Source organism: Lipomyces arxii (assembly GCF_038497795.1).
Source record: "Lipomyces arxii strain Phaff 12-163 unplaced genomic scaffold V1512scaffold_2, whole genome shotgun sequence".
Lineage (NCBI taxonomy): Eukaryota > Fungi > Ascomycota > Lipomycetes > Lipomycetales > Lipomycetaceae > Lipomyces > Lipomyces arxii.
This window is the reverse complement of record NW_027117701.1, coordinates 777,157-796,045: the sequence shown is the minus strand read 5'-3', so window position 1 is coordinate 796,045 and position 18,889 is coordinate 777,157. Positions and strand designations below refer to the sequence as shown.

The 18,889-nt window shown below is 45.1% G+C and overlaps 10 protein-coding genes across 10 annotated transcripts; 4 read left to right on the top strand and 6 right to left on the bottom strand.

Annotated features, from left to right (window-relative positions):
• Nucleotide 1: 1 nt before the first annotated feature.
• Nucleotides 2-1,190, bottom strand: V1512DRAFT_274164 (uncharacterized protein; the record flags this gene model as incomplete). The annotated part of the gene is made up of 4 exons (XM_066917761.1): nt 1,037-1,190; nt 732-949; nt 393-702; nt 2-159 (listed from the first exon to the last, which is right to left on the bottom strand). The coding sequence occupies exons 1-4, from the start codon at nt 1,083-1,085 to the stop codon at nt 2-4; spliced, it is 735 nt and encodes a 244-aa protein (XP_066773689.1). The 5' UTR covers nt 1,086-1,190.
• Nucleotides 1,191-1,260: 70 nt separating this feature from the next.
• V1512DRAFT_285177 (D123-domain-containing protein) lies at nt 1,261-2,651 on the top strand. Its single transcript, XM_066918041.1, has 4 exons — nt 1,261-1,499; nt 1,548-1,791; nt 1,845-2,202; nt 2,254-2,651. The coding sequence occupies exons 1-4, from the start codon at nt 1,285-1,287 to the stop codon at nt 2,574-2,576; spliced, it is 1,140 nt and encodes a 379-aa protein (XP_066773688.1). The 5' UTR covers nt 1,261-1,284; the 3' UTR covers nt 2,577-2,651.
• Nucleotides 2,652-3,178: 527 nt separating this feature from the next.
• Nucleotides 3,179-4,871, bottom strand: V1512DRAFT_269734 (RNA recognition motif 2-domain-containing protein; the record flags this gene model as incomplete). Its single annotated transcript, XM_066917581.1, has 7 exons — nt 3,179-3,402; nt 3,592-3,596; nt 3,644-3,721; nt 3,768-3,798; nt 3,842-4,060; nt 4,112-4,592; nt 4,641-4,871. The coding sequence occupies 7 exons, from the start codon at nt 4,869-4,871 to the stop codon at nt 3,179-3,181; spliced, it is 1,269 nt and encodes a 422-aa protein (XP_066773687.1).
• Nucleotides 4,704-6,425, bottom strand: V1512DRAFT_69295 (uncharacterized protein). Its single transcript, XM_066918479.1, has 3 exons — nt 5,611-6,425; nt 4,927-5,563; nt 4,704-4,871 (listed from the first exon to the last, which is right to left on the bottom strand). The coding sequence occupies exons 1-2, from the start codon at nt 6,119-6,121 to the stop codon at nt 4,974-4,976; spliced, it is 1,101 nt and encodes a 366-aa protein (XP_066773686.1). The 5' UTR covers nt 6,122-6,425; the 3' UTR covers nt 4,704-4,871; nt 4,927-4,973.
• A 179-nt stretch (nt 6,426-6,604) lies between these two features.
• On the top strand, nt 6,605-9,756 carry V1512DRAFT_289443 (exocyst complex subunit Sec15-like-domain-containing protein). Its single transcript, XM_066918176.1, has 7 exons — nt 6,605-6,991; nt 7,035-7,154; nt 7,205-7,643; nt 7,689-8,194; nt 8,240-8,349; nt 8,398-8,536; nt 8,586-9,756. Exons 1-7 carry the CDS (start codon nt 6,713-6,715, stop codon nt 9,456-9,458), a joined length of 2,466 nt encoding a protein of 821 aa, XP_066773685.1. The 5' UTR covers nt 6,605-6,712; the 3' UTR covers nt 9,459-9,756.
• A 603-nt stretch (nt 9,757-10,359) lies between these two features.
• V1512DRAFT_258297 (dienelactone hydrolase) lies at nt 10,360-11,667 on the bottom strand. The gene is made up of 4 exons (XM_066915416.1): nt 11,449-11,667; nt 11,359-11,397; nt 11,209-11,299; nt 10,360-11,164 (listed from the first exon to the last, which is right to left on the bottom strand). The coding sequence occupies exons 1-4, from the start codon at nt 11,495-11,497 to the stop codon at nt 10,606-10,608; spliced, it is 738 nt and encodes a 245-aa protein (XP_066773684.1). The 5' UTR covers nt 11,498-11,667; the 3' UTR covers nt 10,360-10,605.
• Nucleotides 11,668-12,419: 752 nt separating this feature from the next.
• On the top strand, nt 12,420-13,676 carry V1512DRAFT_258296 (dienelactone hydrolase). Its single transcript, XM_066915415.1, has 4 exons — nt 12,420-12,580; nt 12,639-12,677; nt 12,904-12,994; nt 13,044-13,676. The coding sequence occupies exons 1-4, from the start codon at nt 12,532-12,534 to the stop codon at nt 13,600-13,602; spliced, it is 738 nt and encodes a 245-aa protein (XP_066773683.1). The 5' UTR covers nt 12,420-12,531; the 3' UTR covers nt 13,603-13,676.
• V1512DRAFT_289440 (Sec1-like protein) lies at nt 13,635-15,746 on the bottom strand. The gene is made up of 3 exons (XM_066918175.1): nt 15,567-15,746; nt 15,454-15,518; nt 13,635-15,408 (listed from the first exon to the last, which is right to left on the bottom strand). The coding sequence occupies exons 1-3, from the start codon at nt 15,690-15,692 to the stop codon at nt 13,881-13,883; spliced, it is 1,719 nt and encodes a 572-aa protein (XP_066773682.1). The 5' UTR covers nt 15,693-15,746; the 3' UTR covers nt 13,635-13,880.
• Nucleotides 15,747-15,804: 58 nt separating this feature from the next.
• Nucleotides 15,805-17,883, top strand: V1512DRAFT_220626 (MBOAT, membrane-bound O-acyltransferase family-domain-containing protein). The gene is made up of 3 exons (XM_066913691.1): nt 15,805-16,100; nt 16,152-16,437; nt 16,481-17,883. Exons 1-3 carry the CDS (start codon nt 15,934-15,936, stop codon nt 17,735-17,737), a joined length of 1,710 nt encoding a protein of 569 aa, XP_066773681.1. The 5' UTR covers nt 15,805-15,933; the 3' UTR covers nt 17,738-17,883.
• Nucleotides 17,819-18,712, bottom strand: V1512DRAFT_258292 (uncharacterized protein). Its single transcript, XM_066915414.1, has one exon. It carries the CDS (start codon nt 18,668-18,670, stop codon nt 18,029-18,031), a length of 642 nt encoding a protein of 213 aa, XP_066773680.1. The 5' UTR covers nt 18,671-18,712; the 3' UTR covers nt 17,819-18,028.
• Between the last annotated feature and the right edge of the window lie 177 nt (nt 18,713-18,889).

The window sequence follows — 18,889 nt, the reverse complement described above, 5'->3', positions numbered from 1 at the left end:
CCTAGTCTACGTTCAACCGCTCAATATCATCTTCCCTCGACAGTTGTACTCTGAAATTCGAGTACGGGATTACAATACTGATCTCGCAGTCAGGTCGTTTCGGCATCAAGTACATCGAGCTTTCGAACGGCAAGAATCTTGGGAGCAAAAACACTCTGGCTTTCCGAGCCCGAGCCCGAAATTCATTGCATAGCAATCCGTTTTAGCCCATGAGCTCAGCATGTCATTCGTGCTTGCGTCTGAGAGCGCCGTGAATGAAAACCCGGGCTTGTCGGCAGTGCGATGCAAAAACGTTGCTTAAGCGCGTATACTGTGTGGCAGTTTGCAGGGTCGAGTCCTGCGCGTAACCGTGACGCAACGTGAACTCGCGGAGTAGACAGTAAATTCTGCACAATATCGTTGTGGTAGTGTCATGTTTTGCAGCAGACTGGAGTATTTCTTTGGCGCAACACCTGCAGCCCGAGCATCAACTGCGCGAGTAAACTTGGTATCAGCCGTAGCGTTGAGATATACGAGTCGTGCCCGAGTCGTCGCTTGCAAGATCAAAGCACTCCAGGCACCGTCTATTGAGATGAACTTCGTAGATTCGTCGATTGATTTCTCGGCGCTGGCCTTGATCTCAGACACTGCAACACTGTTAAGTATAGAGTACGCACAGACTTCGTTTAGAATATCTGCTGGTGGTGCTGAAGCATTGACAGTCTGCAGATGAACACTCTGTTCGACCAAACCAAGTCGTCGGTATGCACGTGTGATTCATCGAGCAGCGGCACAACCGTATCCCATCGCACATTCCCAACTTTTAGCTCCTCTTCTGTAAAAGGCAAGTCGTTAACAACCGGTTTTGGTACTGCGTCAAGCAGTCTAACCTTAAATGTACCCAAGCTTACTTCAGGACCAGGCGCATAAACCCACCTGGCCAGCCGTCCAGGGAAGAGCAGCAACCAATCTTCGCAGACCGTTGTTCAAGACATCGACGCTGGCATTATTTATAGCAGGATCAGGCACAATTTAATAGAAACTATTCTGAGCGTACATGAGCAGCAAATGTTGTTGTCCAAAATATCAAGCTCAATATCCGTCATGTTTTCTCACCAGAACAGCCTTGTCAGGAAAATTCTGATCTTTGTTCTCCTCGGGGTCCTCAGTTTTGAGACAATAATAAAGTTTAGAGGCTCCATTATAAGTCTATGCACCCCTGAAAATACGTGCATTAAAGTTAACCTTAATTAACCAACAAATTTCATGTACCAATTCACAGTCTTTCTTTCTCCCCCACAAAACATGTTTGGTCCAAATTCACCTCTATCACCGCCGGCATCACCGCCTCCGGTCCCATCATTTCCGGACTTAACAGTAGCCCATGTTCGGAATTGTGTGTTCTCGTCATGGCATGCTCGGTACAGGAAACTGACCCCGAAAGCGACAGTGATCAAGCCAGTTGATACCGGGTTCGTGGAGTACTTACTCGCGGACGGCATTTTTCTCCCTCCTGAAGGGTTTGTACAGTTTTTTTACTTGGCGTTGCGCAAGGACTGACTTGGTAGTGAAAGAGCGGAATGGAGTAGTGAATCTGACGAAGAAGTTCTGAGTAATCGAATACAAGAGCTGTCTGCAACGTCACGCGTCCCCGGCTCTGACTCTGGCTCGTCTGTCGACTGGTCTGGCGATGACGAAGACGTAAACAAATCAGATCCGGCCATCGCGTTTCCCGAACTAGACGCTCAAATACGAAAAGTGCTCGACAACTACGACGCACTCACTCCCAAACTCAATTGGTCTTCTCCAAGAGTACGTCCCATCCGTACACACACCTCGTCGTATTATCTAACGCAAAAACATAGGATGCGACATGGATCACAACTACAAACACGTTGAAATGCGTGACCCCGGGAGACGTGTATCTTATTCTGAAATCATCAAACTTTATCACCCATGACCTTCTTCGCCCGTTCGACGACTGCACGGACGCAACGTACCACCAACTTCCCCACCACGAGGTTGAACTGGTGCTTAGAAAATGGGTAGAGTTCAATCCGGCAATGGAGTTTAGAGCATTCGTGCGCAACAGAACGGTCTTGGGAATGTCGCAGCGGGCTGAACACCACTACCAGTTTCTCGAACCGCTAAATACCCAAATCAAAGATCTGATCCTCGACTTCTTCGACGATAACCTTCGTCAAACATTTCCCGACGAAAACTGTACGTCCTCTTTCTTTTTTTCCTTGGCCAGCTTAATCGCTAACACTCTAGTCTGCTTCGACGTCTACATTCCAAAACCCGAAACCCGCCGCGTATGGCTGATTGACATCAACCCGTTCGCTCAGAAAACAGACTCTCTACTATACGACTGGACGGACTTACTCACTATTGACCCTCTCGTACCTGACTTTGACCCGGACCTCAGACTTGTGTCTGCCGACGAAGGCGTGCATTCTTTCTCTACCAAACCCTTTTCAGCTCACATGGTCCCGCGAGACGTGGTTGACGCCAGCGTTCAAGGTGGAGGAGCAGGCATCGCGGCATTTGCTAAACAATGGAAAGATATGCTAGACAAGTCAAAGTCGACACCATAAACACTTCTCATTTTGGCGTTACGTGTGCAATATATCAGGATACAATCTAATAAATTAATACACTTTCATACTTCATTCAATCCTAATGGCCCATTAAACCGACTTTGCTCCTGCCTGTAATGTATCCCAGGCCTGGCCAAGGTCAAAATCCATATAAAGTCCAATATAAATACATGCAGTCATTAATCCATAATATGCACTCAATTCTCCCAGCTTCACTTTTAGCTAACCACTGCGACCAACACCTCATAAATTAACATGAGTCTTTCAGAGAACTATGACCCACTCTAATCAAAGCAAAGAACAATATACAAATCGCAAATCCTTTCCTGATTCACAACATACAAACAATATTGAAAAAAAAAACAAAAATGCTGATAACACAATAAAAAAAAACCCAGCAATACCCATTCACAAAGATTGCAAAATCAACAGGCAGCTAACCAAATCAGAACTGGTCCGCATAAATTCCTGATGCCAAATGACCTAACCAATCAAACACAAGAAACAAAAACAAACAGTTATAAATAAAATAGCACGGTAGAAATTGCTATACTTCACCCAAATAATATACAAGATTCAACCCCATATTTCTTAAGCTCTTAGTAACGAGTAACGCGACGCCAGTTACTGCTGTTACTGCCAGGTGGAAAAAGTCCTGCCAACTCAGCAAAGGCATCAACTTCAAACAATCGTAACTCACCAATCTGTTGAATACTGGCAAGAGAGCGGAGCTTCCGGTTCATGTTGTTTGGCTGCGGGAACTCTTCTGGCTCTCCCTTTCGCGGCCCATCAGAGTGGTAGATTTTAGGACGGTAAGCCTCATCTGTGGCGTTTAGACTTCATCATATCCGAAATAAGAACCACTTACCTTGATCCATCACACTAGAATTACGGAACTTCTCAATTAAGCATTCCTTGCCTTGAGTAAAAAACGTTAACTTTGACTATACATAAACAGAAATTACTTATATGTTCGCATAGGAAATGTCGCAGATTTTCTCGGAATTAAAACGATTCCTACAGTAGTTAAGTTGTGCTCCTGTCTTTCGTAGCTGAGTACTTACCATTTTGTACCAGCACGAGCTTTAGCAAATGTTATAATTGCTTCCGGAGACGTAAACGAGATGAACGCGTATCCAACACTATAATTATTAAACCAAACTTCTGTAGTTAACAAATTGAGCTTACTTGCACTTATTCAAAAAGTCGATTCGCAGATCTGTGTCGTTAGTAAAACACGCAAGAAGCTCAACAATACTCACAGAGAAAGTCATAAGTGCCTCTGTTTGTTACATCAATATACTCCTTCAACATTTGCTGATCCACCTTGTTGGGAATGTTACGGAGCATCAGGGTGGTACGCGTGTCAAGTCCTCTAGCTATGCGCTCCAAGTCAACGACATTATTTTTAGGCACGGTCGCATTAGTGTACACATTATAGCCGCGAGACATTGCATCTGGGTACGCTTCAACTTGAAAAGCTGCTATTGTCAACATGCACTCTTATTAGCAATCGTGATCATTTCGCTTACTCAAAGACGACTCTGCATCCCAAATATTATCCTGGCGCGGGCTTCTAGATTTGGTCCCGAGCTGACGGTTTTGCTGATTGGCCCCGCCAAGAAAATCAAGTGATGAGTAGCTCTCCAAACTTTCTTTAAATCTGCCATACTCAAAGGATTCATGTCTGCTTAAGGGGTTTCCAAGTCCAAAATCATCGGCCCGTTCGGCCCGTTCGTCACGGAAAAAATTGACTGGGCTCTGAGGATCGGAGTAGCTCTCACGACCAAGCTTGTTCGCCCTGTTGCTCGCTCCATTGAACAAATACTTTTGCTTTTCATACAAAGACAACAACCCGGCATTTTCCATGTCAGAAGATCCCAAGTTATTCAACAGCGACTTTCCGAAATTATGGCGAGAGCCAGACAAAGCAAGATCAAACTCTGAACTAGACGAGCTCTCGTTGGCAAACATAGCGTCACTATCCCTAAATGTGACGTGAAATGTTACGTCCTACAATAAAGTAAGTTTTAGCTAACATACCAGCCTTAAAAGTCTCACATCCATAGTCTGTCCGTTGAAAGCTATAACTGCTGAGGCTGAATCACGCACGTCAAAAAACTCACACGAGATGCTGGTCTCGCTCTCAATCTTCAAAGTCTGCACAGAACCAACTGTTGGCAAGTATCGTTCTAAAATGGATCTCGCAGTCTTAGAAGACGCGTTAAATTGAACACAAAGCTCGCCTTCATTGCTAGATATAAATGGAATCTCTATCCCGCTTTCATACATCTGATTTCAGGGGGTCAGTGAAGTGTCGTGAAACAGCCGCGCGGTAATGGCATACCTGGACCAAATAGCTCTTAGGAAAGAACTGTCCGCGCAAATGAAAACCTAAAATAGGCTGAGAATAAATTGCTTTGTATGCGGTAACGGCATGGCGTAAGTCGAAGTAGCCAACAATGACAGATCCGTTAAGTGCGATTTCACGTGTGTAAATACCCCTGAGATCGCCAAAAACCTATACATTGTCAGTTGTCTAATTCTAAAATCTAACAGAACAGGTCGAACATGAAATCTCTCAGTCAAATGCACGGGGTCAGTTGTTTTAGCAAGACCAGTGATCTTAATGTAGCGACTAGGAACTGTGCTTGTTGATCCTGGTTGATCACCTGAAAAACTGGAGCGCGTATGCTCCTTAAGCACCGGCATGGCCATGCGCGTAACGTCTTTAAAGGTCTCAGTTTCAGGCGTCAAACAGTTTTGCCACGAGCGGGAGCTTGATGAGGCAGAGCTTCGCACACTTAGAGACTCAAAGCTTGGAGTCAGATCGAACTTGATCTGGTCATTAAGGTAGGACGACTCAGATGAGTTTTGGGTGTTGATGGATGGCCCACTGGATCTGCGAGTAAGACCAGTTGCTTGACTGAAAGCAGCAGCAACCGAATCGCTGGAATAGTCATTTGACTGATCAAAAGATGGCACTACAGATGTTAAAAAAATTCACAACGCGTTAACCGGTGACACATACTTGATGAACGCCGTTCAGCTTTTGCCGGTATATCAGTGCTCTGTTGCTGTTGCTGTTGCTGTTGCTGCTTCTTGTTATCTGGGACCTGGATTACTCTGGATATGGGATGATGCATATCCATCAGATCAATAGGCGGAGTCATGGCATACCGATAATTCAGATCTCTAGTAGAGGCATGTCTTAATGGCAGAGGCGAATCAAGCAAAGTGGACGGGATCGCTTGTTTTTCATCAAATTCATCAGTAGGTGTAACAGGACGCGATCGAACTGAAGTTTCATGAGCGCGATCCAACTGGTGGAATGGGCTTTGTGAAGGAGTTGTAGCATTGGTCTTTGGAGAAGTTTTAGATCCGATCGGCTGAGAAGATGCAGCTGATTTGCATGATGGCGCAAACTCGCGGATCGAAGGGTTGAAAGAAACAAAAGGCGCTACAGCACGAGTAGGCGATTGCTCATCTGATGAATCAATATAAGTTACAGTTGCAGACGCGGAAGAAGCCATGGCTATCATGGACGCGTGTACTTAAGAGTGAGTGAGTGGGAGTGGTGAAGGAGGGAGAGGAGAAAAAGGAAGGAAGAGGAGAAGACGCGATATATAGCAGCATTGTCAGGTTGGGCGTGCGCGTGTGCTATGAACTCACTCGCAAACTGCGCGTGGTACCCCGTTGCCATGCCAACAACAACACCCCACACTGTGCGACCGTGCAGAGACACACTTGTTATTTTGGGTATTGTTTCATTGGATCGTTTATTCCAATTATAAAGTATAGTAAAGAATCTCGTATGCTAAAATATTATGAAAAACTGTACAAATATTAGGCATTTGTCTGTAATTCCCAATCAAGTAATAAAAGTCACGTGCAAGGTACGCTTTGTTAGAGTGACATTGGTGGCAAATATATGGGTAAGGTCATCTAATTATTTATTGTTTAGTCACGTGAATTGTACAGGGGAAGTCATCGATGCTCGACTTGAACGTCAACATAAAGCCCAAGTTTAATAGTCGTCGTGTACGCAGCACTTTCCCTCTTCTTGAACAACTCGCCGGCTTCTGTTTCACTGGAGGTTTGTATTGTGGCTATTAATGTCTGCATGAACCGCCATGTTGACAATGACCACAACCACACCCGCAGGCGGTGCCGCCGACCAGGATGCGATGGGTCAATCAATAATGCAGCATCTGCATCAGGTGTTGCTCTTGAATTCGGACCCTTTATCGTTGCTTAACTCAATTGAAGGGGACGACTACTTAGAGTTATTGGCGCCGGTCCTAGAAGATGCTGTCAACTCAGATCATGTTGAATTTTTAGTAAATCGGCTTGCTGAAATCACAGCTGAGAAGGAAGTAGAGGTTCAAACCTTGTGCAACGAAAATCAACAAGTACTATCTATTCTAAAGATTGGGGACGAGTCTGACGAAGTAGGAATACACAAAGGCAGTAAAACAACTAGCCAAAGTCAAGAAGAAATCTGAACAGATGCGGTCTGCTGTGTTGAATGTCAATCAATCGTTACAACACTCAGGAAGAGCCTTAGTATCTAGGGTAAGCAGTTTTGTTATGCATTCCACTGGCAGGATTAATTGTTGGTCTAGAGAAAACTACTGGAAGAATCACAGAATGCACGGAAAAATGTTGACGAAGTTACTTCAGCATTGAATCGATGCCTTGGAGTATTAAACTTGACAAACAAGATACACGAGATGATTGAGCAAAAGAAATACTTTTCAGCATTAAAAAGTTTAGACGATCTGCAGAAAAACCACCTGCAAGAAGTTGATCAATTCCAGTTTGCGCAATTGATCAGAAATTCAGTTCCGGTCATTCGCGACACAATCCGGAATGATGTAATGGGAGATCTGAATGTGTGGGTCGCAGGTGTACTTGAGATAGCACCAGAGATTGGGCTGTTTGCATTTTCGGTTACAGAATCAAAGCGACGGAAATGGAAGTTGCATGTGGAGGAATCACCGCAGCTACGGTATTACAAGTTGAACTCAGCCGTGGAATTGGCGCTGGAAAATGACGATGATAGTATGTAAACAGCGTGTACAGGCTGGCAGAGCTAATAAGCGTTAGTTGATCCATTAGACAACAAGTCAATTCACGTCGAGCTAATGCCGTTTTACGAAACAATGCATATTTGTACAGCACTTGGCGTATTAGATAAATTTGGTGAACAATATGCGCTGGACCGAGTCAAAGATCGCGATAAACTACTACCGCAATCGATAGTATTCACAGATGACAACGTCGCACCACTGGAACATTTACTGCACACTGTCTGTGGATTCGAAATTGTCGAGCGGGCGACAGTGAGAATGGCATATCAAGTTCGAACACCAGAATCTGTTGGCGAGCTTTGGGAATCAATATGTCAGAGAATTGAGCATCTCATTGATCCAGTACTACCGACGCTAAGCAATCCAGATACTCTGCTGCGAGTGCGTACTTTGCTAGGTCTATTCATTCAAACCATGGAACGTTATGATTATTCTGTCGCGCGATTGAATAAGTATATGCTATCGTTATTTAATAGCTATTCTGCATTTTTGAAACAGAGGTTTGCACAAGAATTCCAGCAGGTAAGATATCTCCGAGGCAAGGAAGTTATTGGCTAACAGGACTAGACTGTACTGGAAGACGACTACATGCCAATGTCAGTGAACAGGCCAGAACTTTGGGAAAGAGTTATCAGCATCTGCTGGTACAAGCCTGATTTAGAGGTTTCTCATGTCCAGTAAGTTTGTTGAGACAATAACAACGATTACGTACTGACTAGGTTCAGATTTCCTTGCACTTTGCCGTTTTCACAGGTCTATCCATTGTCTTGTGCAGAAATACGGCATTTTGTTGAGCAGCATTACCAATTTGTCGATGAGTACACTGAACAGTTACCAGGCCAAGTGGAAGAAACTTTACGTATTGTGGGCTTTTAGTTTTTAAATTCACAGAAAGAATCGCTGACAAATATAGTCTTTGGATGAACTGCTGACCAATGTCGTATGCAAGACTTTATGTGATCGATTACGGTCAAACAACAGACAACAGATTGTTCAGATTTTTATCAACTTGGAGTATTTTGAGCTCGCGTCACATGAACTAGAGCGCATGCTGAACGAAGGCGCAACGGTGCCTCATGCAGAATCTATTGTGTTGCAGGCTGCGACCGAGTTTGCCAATGCACGCAAGATAGCTGAGAAGCGTGTGTTTGAGCTCGTAAATTCAGCGATTGACGATTTTATCGACATTGCGAGCTACGATTGGGAGACCTCTAAAGTCAACACGCAGCCCAGCTCGTACTTGATTGACATGGTGAATTTTTTAGAGACGCTTGTCAACGAGACTCTTGTGAATTTGCCAAAATCGATCAAGAGCTTTATTTACTTTGATGCGTTTGATCATCTTGCGACGTCGATGCTGGAGTTGCTTCTGGGAGCCGGGCGACGAATTACGAAGACTGCGTTGGAAAATTTTAATTTGGATGTGCAGTATCTTGAAAACTTTATCGGCAATGTAAGCGCTGGAGGCAACGAGCACAAGGATAGGCGCAGGTTCCGCCTCACGGGCGGTACTCGCGAGAACCCTAGCATCATTAAACACAGGAGCGAAGAAGACGCGTACAACAGTTTGCTGACCACGTTCACTGAGCTGCGGCAGACAATTGACTTCATCTTGTCGCCCGACTTAGAGGAGTACAACAATCCAGAGATTCGAATGCGCAAGTACGGCCGGGTGAAACCGCACAATGCGTCAGTTTTGGCGGAGAAACTGTTTGCGCCACCTGCACCGCCGCCGACGCCGTCACGATCAATGAGGTTTAGACGTGCAAACGCGACGGTGCAGTGAAAATACTATATATTTCATGTCGTTACTGGAGTTTATCTATTTGGGTGTGTATTATTTTGTTGTAAGATGGACAATGTGATTTATGTATATTGGAGATGACCATCTCACCAAAACTCAAATTACGTTAATTGAAGTAATTGAAGCTGATATGACCGTATTGGAGTATGCTTAGCATAGCTACTTTAGAATACTTGATGCATGTACTTGATTCTTGTGAGACTATGCGCATAGGGTAAGGTGTATTAATGGCTGAGGCTGAAATGTTAGGGTCACGTACGCCTTTTCCCCACAAAATGCTATTAAATATTATCAAAGCTTGAATCAGGCTCTACTTGGCAGGTAAATAAATGCATAAAAGCAGGCTATTTTTATATCCACTCTAAATTCAAAATATGAGTATAGATGTAGCACAGAATATACATTAGCGCAATATAAACCGCATACAATTTGCTGCTGATTCATAAAAAAATACATATATATATATATATATTTAAATTAGTCAGTCCTACTTTTCAGAGAGTTACGACTATTTTTCAAATGAGTTCATGAGAAGCATTCTTGACTTTAGACAAGGGGCGCATTTTATCCTGTTATACAAGTTCTCACACTAGCCAGCACTATAGAGAAAATAACCGGAGCAACCCATTTCCATTTTTCCTCCTGTGTACATGTTTGGCATAGTACAGAAACACTGCTTGGCGGATCTACAGCTTCTTGAACCATTGGCGTCTTTCTCTTCGCAGATGAATCTTGAATGCTTTCATACTGCTTGCGTAAGATCCCACATTCAGAAAACTCTGTCTCCGGGCTACCAAGAGCAATCATAAAATCGACAGTAAAACCTGCAGTAATACGCTAAACTGTATACCGGGGCTCACTACGTATGGCCGTGTTACGTAATGTGACGACTACGCACTTTGACATTAGATAAAACTACTGGTCACAAAGTTCATAAATGACATCTGCAGTTCGAGCGAGGTTGTCTACAGAATTTGACAGTCGAAGTGACTTAGTGTACGTAGCAAATAACGAGCACGAGCTTATTCCATTTAACAGGAATGAAAAAGTCACATTTAATATAGCAAAAAGCTCTCATCAATTATTAACAGACGAAATCACCCACTATACACAGACCAGAGCCGGTAATTTATTTGAGGTGCTCGGCGAAGAAAGCAACCTGGGAGGAAAAGGCGCGCTCCTTGGCGTACTTCTGGACGGCAATGGTGGGGTCAACACGGCACGCGAATCCGTGTGTGGTGCCAGCGTAGACAGTAATCTCGTAGGTGGCCTTGTTCTTAACCAAGATAGCCTCGGTCTTAGCTCTGTTCTCAGCGGGGAAGACACGATCAACCTCAGCGGCGGAGATGATTATAGGAAGAGTGACCTTCTCGACTTCCTCCTCAGTGATGAACGAAGGATGGGCAATGGCACCAGCAGTGATGGCCTTGTCTCCGAGGAGACGGACGACATATTTGGCACCGAAGCAATAGCCAACAGCACCGATAGAAGTGGGGGCAAAGTCAGCCTTGATGTTGGCAATGACGCCGGTCACGATGGGCTCGGTGATCTCGACGGTGTGTCTGCTGAGCCAGCCGGGAAGATTGTACTTGGCCAATTCCTCTTGGGACATGTAAGGAATGGGATCACCTTTGAGAATATCAGGAACCAGGACATAGTATCCCTGGGCAGCAAAGGCGTCGGCAATGCTGATCTTATTAGCTGTGAAAGAAGAATGTAGGTGTAAACTTGCAGTTGAGTATTAACAAAAGTATGGCCAAAGATATCGGTGACAATGACAACGATCTTCTTGGAAGTGGCATCACCAGCAGTGTATGTCTCGACTAATTGATGTCAGTTATTATGATTCACTACAATGATGTAACTTTGGTGGATCACATGCTTCCATGGAAATCGATCAATTTTCCGGTGGGCACTCCTTCTATAAAATGGTTAAAACGAGCCAGTAGAAACGTCAATCGTTATCACATACCATGCTTAACGGCGACCAAGCAGCAAATTCCAGGTGGGTTAGAAGCCATTGTATACTGACGAATGATTTGGTTTGATTGAGAGAAAATCAAAAAAGAAAAATTCAGGGTATTAAAAGCTGAGCACCGACCGACCCGGGAGGTCGAGCTTATTTATATATTTTTCCACGTTCACGATGACATTATCAACCATCGACAGAACAACTTGACCAATAAATCAAACTGTTTTCTACTATCAAATTCTATAAGCACTGATTGATATGATCTTATTGCTGACTGGATATTAATTAAACAGTAAAAAGTTTTGTATTTTCAAATACGTTGGATAAACTACGTGCTTTTTTAGCACAATAATACACTTGACTTTCTCGGGTTCAATGATATCATATACTGATCGGCCATTCAAATGGTTCTTTATTTATAAAATATTAAATTAGTTCTAACATTATTTATTTCGTTCGTTGAAGAAAAGTAGTCTTCGAAGTTGACTTAGACGCCATAAATATTCGTTAGCCCCTGAACATTAATACGCTTCAGGGGTTCTTGGTATTTCTATTATGCGAGCACTCTACTCTTCACTATGAATATAGTAAGCGAAGAGTACTAGCTGTAATTGCAGAAATTTAAAGGTAAGCTATCGACAATACTCACAAAGACTGACAAGGTTGACCTTGATTTTAATGGTTTGCGATATCACGGTAGTACCACTGCCCATTTCGCAAGCCGACCTTGTTTAGCATTACACCAGGTACCATTTCCTGTAAAATTCTGACATCTTACATTCTACTTATATTTGTACCTTATTATTTTAATAACTAACTTAAAACCTCGATAATTACCAAAAACTGTGTGCTTCGTGCCTATTGGATCCTCGGAGGATTTTATCGGTGACGGTGTAAGCCCGTAGTTACCCTGCCTAATCTCTCTCGCTTAACACTGCACCGGGTATCTCCTTTGAGAAACCAATCGACGTCCCCGGATCTCTTTGGTCCTCTCAATTCTGCCGCACATCTTTCTTCCGTCTCTCTATTCTTCTAGATCAAAACTCGCGTTTCTATCTAATTCTTGCTTAATACTACTCCAAAATGTCTTCAAACCCACCTGGAATTTGCTGTTTGTCTGGTGTTAAGCATGGTACGTGCCAAGTCATACTGTTATTTTATCTGTAATTCGTGCTGATAATGGATATTAGAGGGAGTGGCCTCTGGCAAGATGATCGATTTCCACGGAAGTATGTGATTCAATTTAATTCTCATAGGTAAATTACGACTATTGAAGTAATATTCTGTATGTTTTGTATCAATTGATCGTCAATTGAGTCTGTTATTTCAGCTTCTGCTGCTGTCGACTATGCAGACTTATAATGGACTCAATTGGTTGAGTATTGCTTCAATCGCATCAATTATTGCTGATATACGTTGTATTGACACCATATAACACTGTCTAACACGCTACAGTCGAGACTTACGCTGTTGGTGATGCTACTTCCAAGAAGATCATTGTCATCATGACTGATGTCTTTGGCCACGTCTTCATCAACGCCCAGCTGTGAGTTCATCCATGTCACCTCAATTAAATTGCGACTAACACTAAATAGCATTGCTGATGACTTTGCTACTCAGGGCTACTACGTCTTGGTCCCCGATATCCTCAAGGGCGATGCCATTCCCTTCATGCCGTTTGAAGAACTCCTCACGTTCGATCTCCCCACCTGGCTTGGAAAGCATTCGCTCGAGATCACCGAGCCCATCGTTGATAAGGTCTTGGGACACATCAAGGAGGACTTCGCGCCTACCTCAATTGGCGCAGTTGGATATTGCTACGGCGCCAAGTACGTCGTCCGTCTCCTCGGAGAAAAGGTCGTCACTGCTGGTGCCATTGCCCACCCTTCCTTCGTCACTGAGGAGGAAGTTGAGAAGGTCACCCTTCCCATCATCATCTCTGCTGCTGAGGTAGACCCCATCTTCACTGCCGAGAACAGAGCTAAGACCGAGGCTATCTTGGTTAAGAACAAGGCCACCTACGAGATTACTGTCTACGCTGGCACCACACACGGATTCGCGTGCCGTGTTGACCCCACCATTGCCGTCCAGAAGTACGCCAAGGAGCGCGCCTTTTTCTCCCAGGTTGCTTTCTTCGCCGAGCACCTCAAATAAATTACCGGCCCCGGTCTGTATAGTTTGAGCGACGCAAGTTTGTTACTATTGAAATAAAATTGACATGCTATTGACCTTGCACGGTAAACAAACTCAAATGATGTAGATAAACAATTTATGCGGTTAGGTATGCAAATTAGCACCCTTTGCTTTTAAGTAGTACTGTTAGGTCTGCTTTAGAATTACCTCATGCGTATCATGTAAAATTGTTGATTTATAGTATAAACATAACGCCATTTGTCCCATGTTATTTAAACTGCTTTGTCTCGGACAGTTGTTCACTGCCACTTTGTGCTTGCATACTCCATCTCATCCAACAAAGTCTTCGTACTATGCATCGACGTACCGCCAACCACGATTCTCAATCCAGGCGTCGCAGCATTGATCTGCGCCACGATCTTGGCCTCTTCATACGTCACTCCGCCGACAAAAAAAACAATAATGTCTGATGGCCGGTCGCGCGACGAACCGCCGCCTTCAATGAACGGGTAAGCAGAGTCCCGCAGCCGACCTTTGACCAGCTGGCCCAACGTCCGCTCGAGAAGCGTGACGTGCTGAGTGTATACATTGTCAACTCCGGGTAAACCTCTGAATCCGGATTGAGTACGGAAAAATAAAGAGTCGGTTCTGAACAGCTCTTCCTGCCGCTCGTTGGCGCCGGCGTACCGGAGTAGGGTCGTGAGTGCTTGTATCCGTAGCGGAGACACGTTTGACCGCTGTAAGGTGTCAATCAGTGATGGCAGCGCAGAAATTGTGTCCGATTTTTCGTAATGCAATGCGTACAGTGCGACCAACGCAATCTTTCTGTCGTCCGGCAAATTTTGCGACAGAAACAATCGCAACTGTTTCAAATCGTTCGCATGATTCTCATTGCAAGCAAGCGACTGCTCAAGCTCACTAATTTCAAGCAAGTTGTCCTGTCCAACTAAACGCGACAGTTCAGACACAAGCGTGACATGTTTGGTCACGTTGCCAGACAGCCTTCTGAACTCGGGATACTCCTCGACGAACCGTTTCATGTCTGCAATGCTTTCAATCTTGGCGTTGGTTTGCGTCTGTGATTGGTACTTGTCAACGTAGTCCTTGATGGCCGAGCTAAGATCGCCAAAGTTCATAAACATCGTATTGGTGTAGAACGTGTCCTGGTCGGGCGACAGCACGATCTCCTTCATGTCCGGCCGCACGTCTGGCACTTTTTCTAAATTCACACGACCATTGTAGATTCCAAGGTATTCGTGAACCATGGCCTGGTACGTCCATGGACGCAGCAACGGCGTGACAGGATCGTTCTTGCGGTCTAGGATTAAAAGGATAGGCGGCGTATCCATTCTGCGGAAATCAAATAGTTTTGGATCTTGCTGAATATTATACAGCGTCTCTATCGCAAGACTCTTTGCAAGCGTTGAGTTAGCCTCGTACCGAATCAGCGGTTTCTTCTTTAATGTCAATAGTGCAGCTGTCAGTGCTTCAGTTGACCGTAAAAATGGCGGCGTACTCCACGACTCTGGCGCATCTCCAAATATACACTGCTGCGGCGCCTGAAGATTTAAAGCAAACAAATCTTTGTTGACGACGAGAAAGTCGACAAAGACCTCGACCACGGTTTTGACGGCTTCGTAGTCGTCTGCCTCAGCCATGCGTTCCAGCGCGCTTTTCTTGACAACGTTCGAGAAGTACAGCTCGTACTCGCCGTACTTTGGCTCGCGTAACTCATCGACAATGGCCTGAATCGCATCGTTGGTTGGACGGACGAAGATTAGACAGCGAAGATGACGCATGCGCTCTCTGTTAGCATTATCGAGGCGACTGATTTATTAGTGCGTTGTTACTAGAATGAGATGTTGAACGTACTCTGTAAGATAAACTTCATTTTTAAGCAATAGCGACTGAGTTGAAATCATTGATATTATCGAGGTCTGTATTTGTCAGTCCCTTCTATACCTAGATACATCTCACGACCATACAGTTTCGGCATCCAGCAACAGAATCTTCATTTTCCCGCTTGTTGATTCGTAAACACCAGAAGATGCCGTCGGTTTGAAATCAAGCAATCTGTCGACATAAGTCTGACTGGCTTTGAACAAGTCCATTTTGTTGTTTGTTCTCAATAATCTGACCTTTACTGACGAGTTTGAACGACGTTCGGTGCCTCGGAATCCTTCAGGGGGTTGGTTCTAAGACAATGAGACAGTAAGGTTTCTTGTTGTTTGCGAGAAGTGACGTAGACGGTGTTAAACCAAACTCTAATACACTTGCGAATCGAAGAACTTACAAAATTCACAGCTCAACCTCGTCTAAATCATCTCGAGCAACCGCCGACCACGAGCAGCGATGATTGGTTTAATAGACTCAGTAATGAGCGCAATTGGCGCCAAACTTGGAATGGCAGCGGATCCTCTCAAGTTAGTCTTGACTTTGGTGCTTTCGTATCCGTTTTGCGCTGTTTTGAAGCGATTGCCTGATGGGAATAAAGTGTACAAGCAGATCTTTTGCGTGGCGTAAGTCTTGACGTGCTGTATAGGTCTTGAGGAAGTGCTGAGGTTTAATAGGGTATCTGGGTTTTACTTGCTGGGAATATTTAGCCTGAAGTACGGACTAAGGACGTTGATGATATCTTCACTCGGCACGTATGCGATTGCAAAGTACATGAAGAGCACGTTAATGCCCTGGGCAGCGTTTGTGTTTGTGATGGGACACCTGACAATTAGTCACATTGGACGGTATAAGCATCCTGAGAGCGACGGAGTGGTTGATATCACTGGTGCACAGATGGTGTTGGTCATGAAGCTGACCGCGTTTGCATGGAACGTTCATGATGGACGACGTCCAGTTGCCGTATGTCCTACTGGACAAAGCACGATACAGACTAACAGATCAGGAACTGAGCAAGATCCAGATCGACAGAGCGCTGACTACGTTACCGCCTCTGTTTGATTTCTTGACTTATGTTTTTTTCTTTCCGTCTCTTCTGATCGGACCTTCTTTTGACTACGCCGAGTTCAGCAGATGGCTTGACCTTTCAATGTTCGATCCCGAACAGAAGGTGACCGCAAAACGGCATAAGAAGAGTAAGCGTAAGATCCCTCGCAGCGGGAGGGTCGCGTTCCGAAAAGCACTACAAGGTTTTTTCTGGATCGCACTGTTTGTGTACCTCGGCTCAGTCTTCCAGACATCCTACATTTTCTCTCCGGAGTATTTACACCACTCGTTTTTGTTTCGGATATTCTATCTGTGGCCGCTCGGGTTCACGTACCGGTTGAAGTACTATGGCGCCTGGTCGCTCGCCGAGGGAGCGTGCATTCTTTGCGGGCTGAGTTACAACGGCATTGACGCCAAATCCGGAAAACGTAGCTGGGATAGAGTCAAGAATATTGACTGGTACAAATTCGAGAGCGGTCAAAACACGTACACCCTGCTAGAGGCGTGGAACATGAATACAAACAAGTGGCTCAAGACGTACGTGTACCTGCGCGTGACGCCGCGAGGCAAGAAGCCGGGTTTCAGATCCACGCTGCTAACTTTTTTGACATCTGCACTCTGGCACGGCGTATCACCGGGTTACTACCTGACCTTCATGACCGGTGCTTTCATGCAGTCATGCGGCCGCTCGATAAGACGGTACATCAGACCGTTCTTCTTGACCGCAGACCAGGCGGGACCAGGACCATATAAGAAATACTACGACGCGGTTACGTACGTGTGTACCCAGCTCGTGTTTGGGTACGCGGTGCAGCCGTTCATGATTCTGACGTTCAGAGAATCAATAAAGGCGTGGCGCGGCGTGTACTTCTACATTCACATTGCGCTCTTCAGCATGACATTTCTATTCTCCCGCAGAGAGTTCCGCAAGTTTGTTGAATCCAAACTCGCAGCCCGCAATACGGCCGCGTCCAAACTGTCTCAGTTACGGTACGACATTGAGCGGGCGCGAGCAAAAAAGCTGCAGTCTGAGCTCGAGCAACTCGATGACGGCTCAAGCCCGTCCCTCGGCATTCCAGACCACGATTTTGACCAGGTCCAGACTGAAATCAAAGAGGAAATGCAGCTTGACTTGGCCGTGCTCAAGAACGATCTCGACCAGTTCCGTAGACGGGCCACCGCGGCGACCCGCACAGATACTGACCGGAAGCAGTAAACTCTGTTTACCCTAACCTGCAGAGATTGGTGACGGGACAAAGAGCGATATAACAAAACGGAGTAGAAATTTTGATTTCTTGTAATTAATAATGTTTGGCAAGTAAGTAAGATTTAGATAAATGAATTCGAATTTGAAGACTATAAAACCGGAACACCAAATCCTATTTGCTCTAACCAAAGTATTCCACTACCAGGTATACGACATTATGTCATGTCATGGTAGCGTGAGCTGCGTATGCGTGTAAAGCGTATGCCATCCACTATTTGAGTGATAGACACGAAGCGGCTATCATAACTCTTCATATGGTGGCGGCGCCTCGTCTGTTTGCCCAGCTGCCACAATCGCAGGTTCCGGCATATGCTCCGGCATTGATTGTGGGGCGGGAACAGGCACAGACCGGCCTAAAGTCGGGGAGTAAGTCGGCAGATCTTCATTGTGCGTGATGCCGTTATGCAAAGCCTGTCGCATATGTTCAAACGCGGTCTGGAACTCAAACGCACCTCCGTCATTAAACGTCAACTTGAGCTCGAACGGTACTCCTTGTGGCAACCCGCCTTCTGCTACAGGTATAATGATCGCTGACCAGTAGTTTGGACCGAACCACGGCTGCGTGACGTGGCAATCGTGAATGTGTTTGTAAGATACAGCGAATGAGTCAAACGAGGTCGAGTTGCTTTGTGGAAGACACACTAATCGCTGGTTTGTAAGTGTGACTTGTCCAGTTGAGAACCCAAACTCGAGATATTTGGCTGAGCTGGCAGCTGTTGCTGCTGATGCTGTGTTCCCTGGATAAGTTGATGACGATGGAGGCTTCGCGACTGGTTTGAGGGCAAAGGAAGTTCGATTTGGGGCCTGTAGAATGACTTCCTCGCTTGGAAGAGGTACAAACCCCAGTTTCGACTGTTTCAACATCACCCAATTCAATGACATTTTCGCTGGTTTAGTGTGTGAATCAGGGATTTCTTACGAGACTTCGGTGCCTCGAGGCAAAAGACGTAGCAGGGTTGGGGTAGAGTTAATGCGCCGGAACAACTAGAAGTGTATGTATAGTGGGGCTAGTAGTACATGTCACATAACACTATATACCCGTGTATTGTGCACCACGATAACGCACGGCTCAATGCTCTTGATAGAATCTCAAATTCAACG

Coding starts and splice junctions, on each gene's coding strand:
- V1512DRAFT_285177 (XM_066918041.1), top strand. CDS start 1,285: ATGTTTGGTCCAAATTCACCTCTATCACCGCCGGCATCACCGCCTCCG. Junction 1,500..1,547: donor ATTTTTCTCCCTCCTGAAGG/GTTTGTACAGTT, acceptor CTGACTTGGTAG/TGAAAGAGCGGAATGGAGTA. Junction 1,792..1,844: donor TCAATTGGTCTTCTCCAAGA/GTACGTCCCATC, acceptor GCAAAAACATAG/GATGCGACATGGATCACAAC.
- V1512DRAFT_69295 (XM_066918479.1), bottom strand. CDS start 6,121: ATGATAGCCATGGCTTCTTCCGCGTCTGCAACTGTAACTTATATTGAT. Junction 5,564..5,610: donor AGCTGAACGGCGTTCATCAA/GTATGTGTCACC, acceptor TAACATCTGTAG/TGCCATCTTTTGATCAGTCA.
- V1512DRAFT_289443 (XM_066918176.1), top strand. CDS start 6,713: ATGTTGACAATGACCACAACCACACCCGCAGGCGGTGCCGCCGACCAG. Junction 7,644..7,688: donor GCTGGAAAATGACGATGATA/GTATGTAAACAG, acceptor AATAAGCGTTAG/TTGATCCATTAGACAACAAG. Junction 8,537..8,585: donor TGGAAGAAACTTTACGTATT/GTGGGCTTTTAG, acceptor TGACAAATATAG/TCTTTGGATGAACTGCTGAC.
- V1512DRAFT_258297 (XM_066915416.1), bottom strand. CDS start 11,497: ATGGCTTCTAACCCACCTGGAATTTGCTGCTTGGTCGCCGTTAAGCAT. Junction 11,398..11,448: donor CTTGGTCGCCGTTAAGCATG/GTATGTGATAAC, acceptor ACCATTTTATAG/AAGGAGTGCCCACCGGAAAA. Junction 11,165..11,208: donor ACTTTTGTTAATACTCAACT/GCAAGTTTACAC, acceptor TAATAAGATCAG/CATTGCCGACGCCTTTGCTG.
- V1512DRAFT_258296 (XM_066915415.1), top strand. CDS start 12,532: ATGTCTTCAAACCCACCTGGAATTTGCTGTTTGTCTGGTGTTAAGCAT. Junction 12,581..12,638: donor TTTGTCTGGTGTTAAGCATG/GTACGTGCCAAG, acceptor AATGGATATTAG/AGGGAGTGGCCTCTGGCAAG. Junction 12,678..12,903: donor GATGATCGATTTCCACGGAA/GTATGTGATTCA, acceptor AACACGCTACAG/TCGAGACTTACGCTGTTGGT.
- V1512DRAFT_289440 (XM_066918175.1), bottom strand. CDS start 15,692: ATGGACTTGTTCAAAGCCAGTCAGACTTATGTCGACAGATTGCTTGAT. Junction 15,519..15,566: donor TGTTGCTGGATGCCGAAACT/GTATGGTCGTGA, acceptor TGACAAATACAG/ACCTCGATAATATCAATGAT. Junction 15,409..15,453: donor AATGAAGTTTATCTTACAGA/GTACGTTCAACA, acceptor CTAATAAATCAG/TCGCCTCGATAATGCTAACA.
- V1512DRAFT_220626 (XM_066913691.1), top strand. CDS start 15,934: ATGATTGGTTTAATAGACTCAGTAATGAGCGCAATTGGCGCCAAACTT. Junction 16,101..16,151: donor AAGCAGATCTTTTGCGTGGC/GTAAGTCTTGAC, acceptor GAGGTTTAATAG/GGTATCTGGGTTTTACTTGC. Junction 16,438..16,480: donor ATGGACGACGTCCAGTTGCC/GTATGTCCTACT, acceptor CTAACAGATCAG/GAACTGAGCAAGATCCAGAT.
- V1512DRAFT_258292 (XM_066915414.1), bottom strand. CDS start 18,670: ATGTCATTGAATTGGGTGATGTTGAAACAGTCGAAACTGGGGTTTGTA.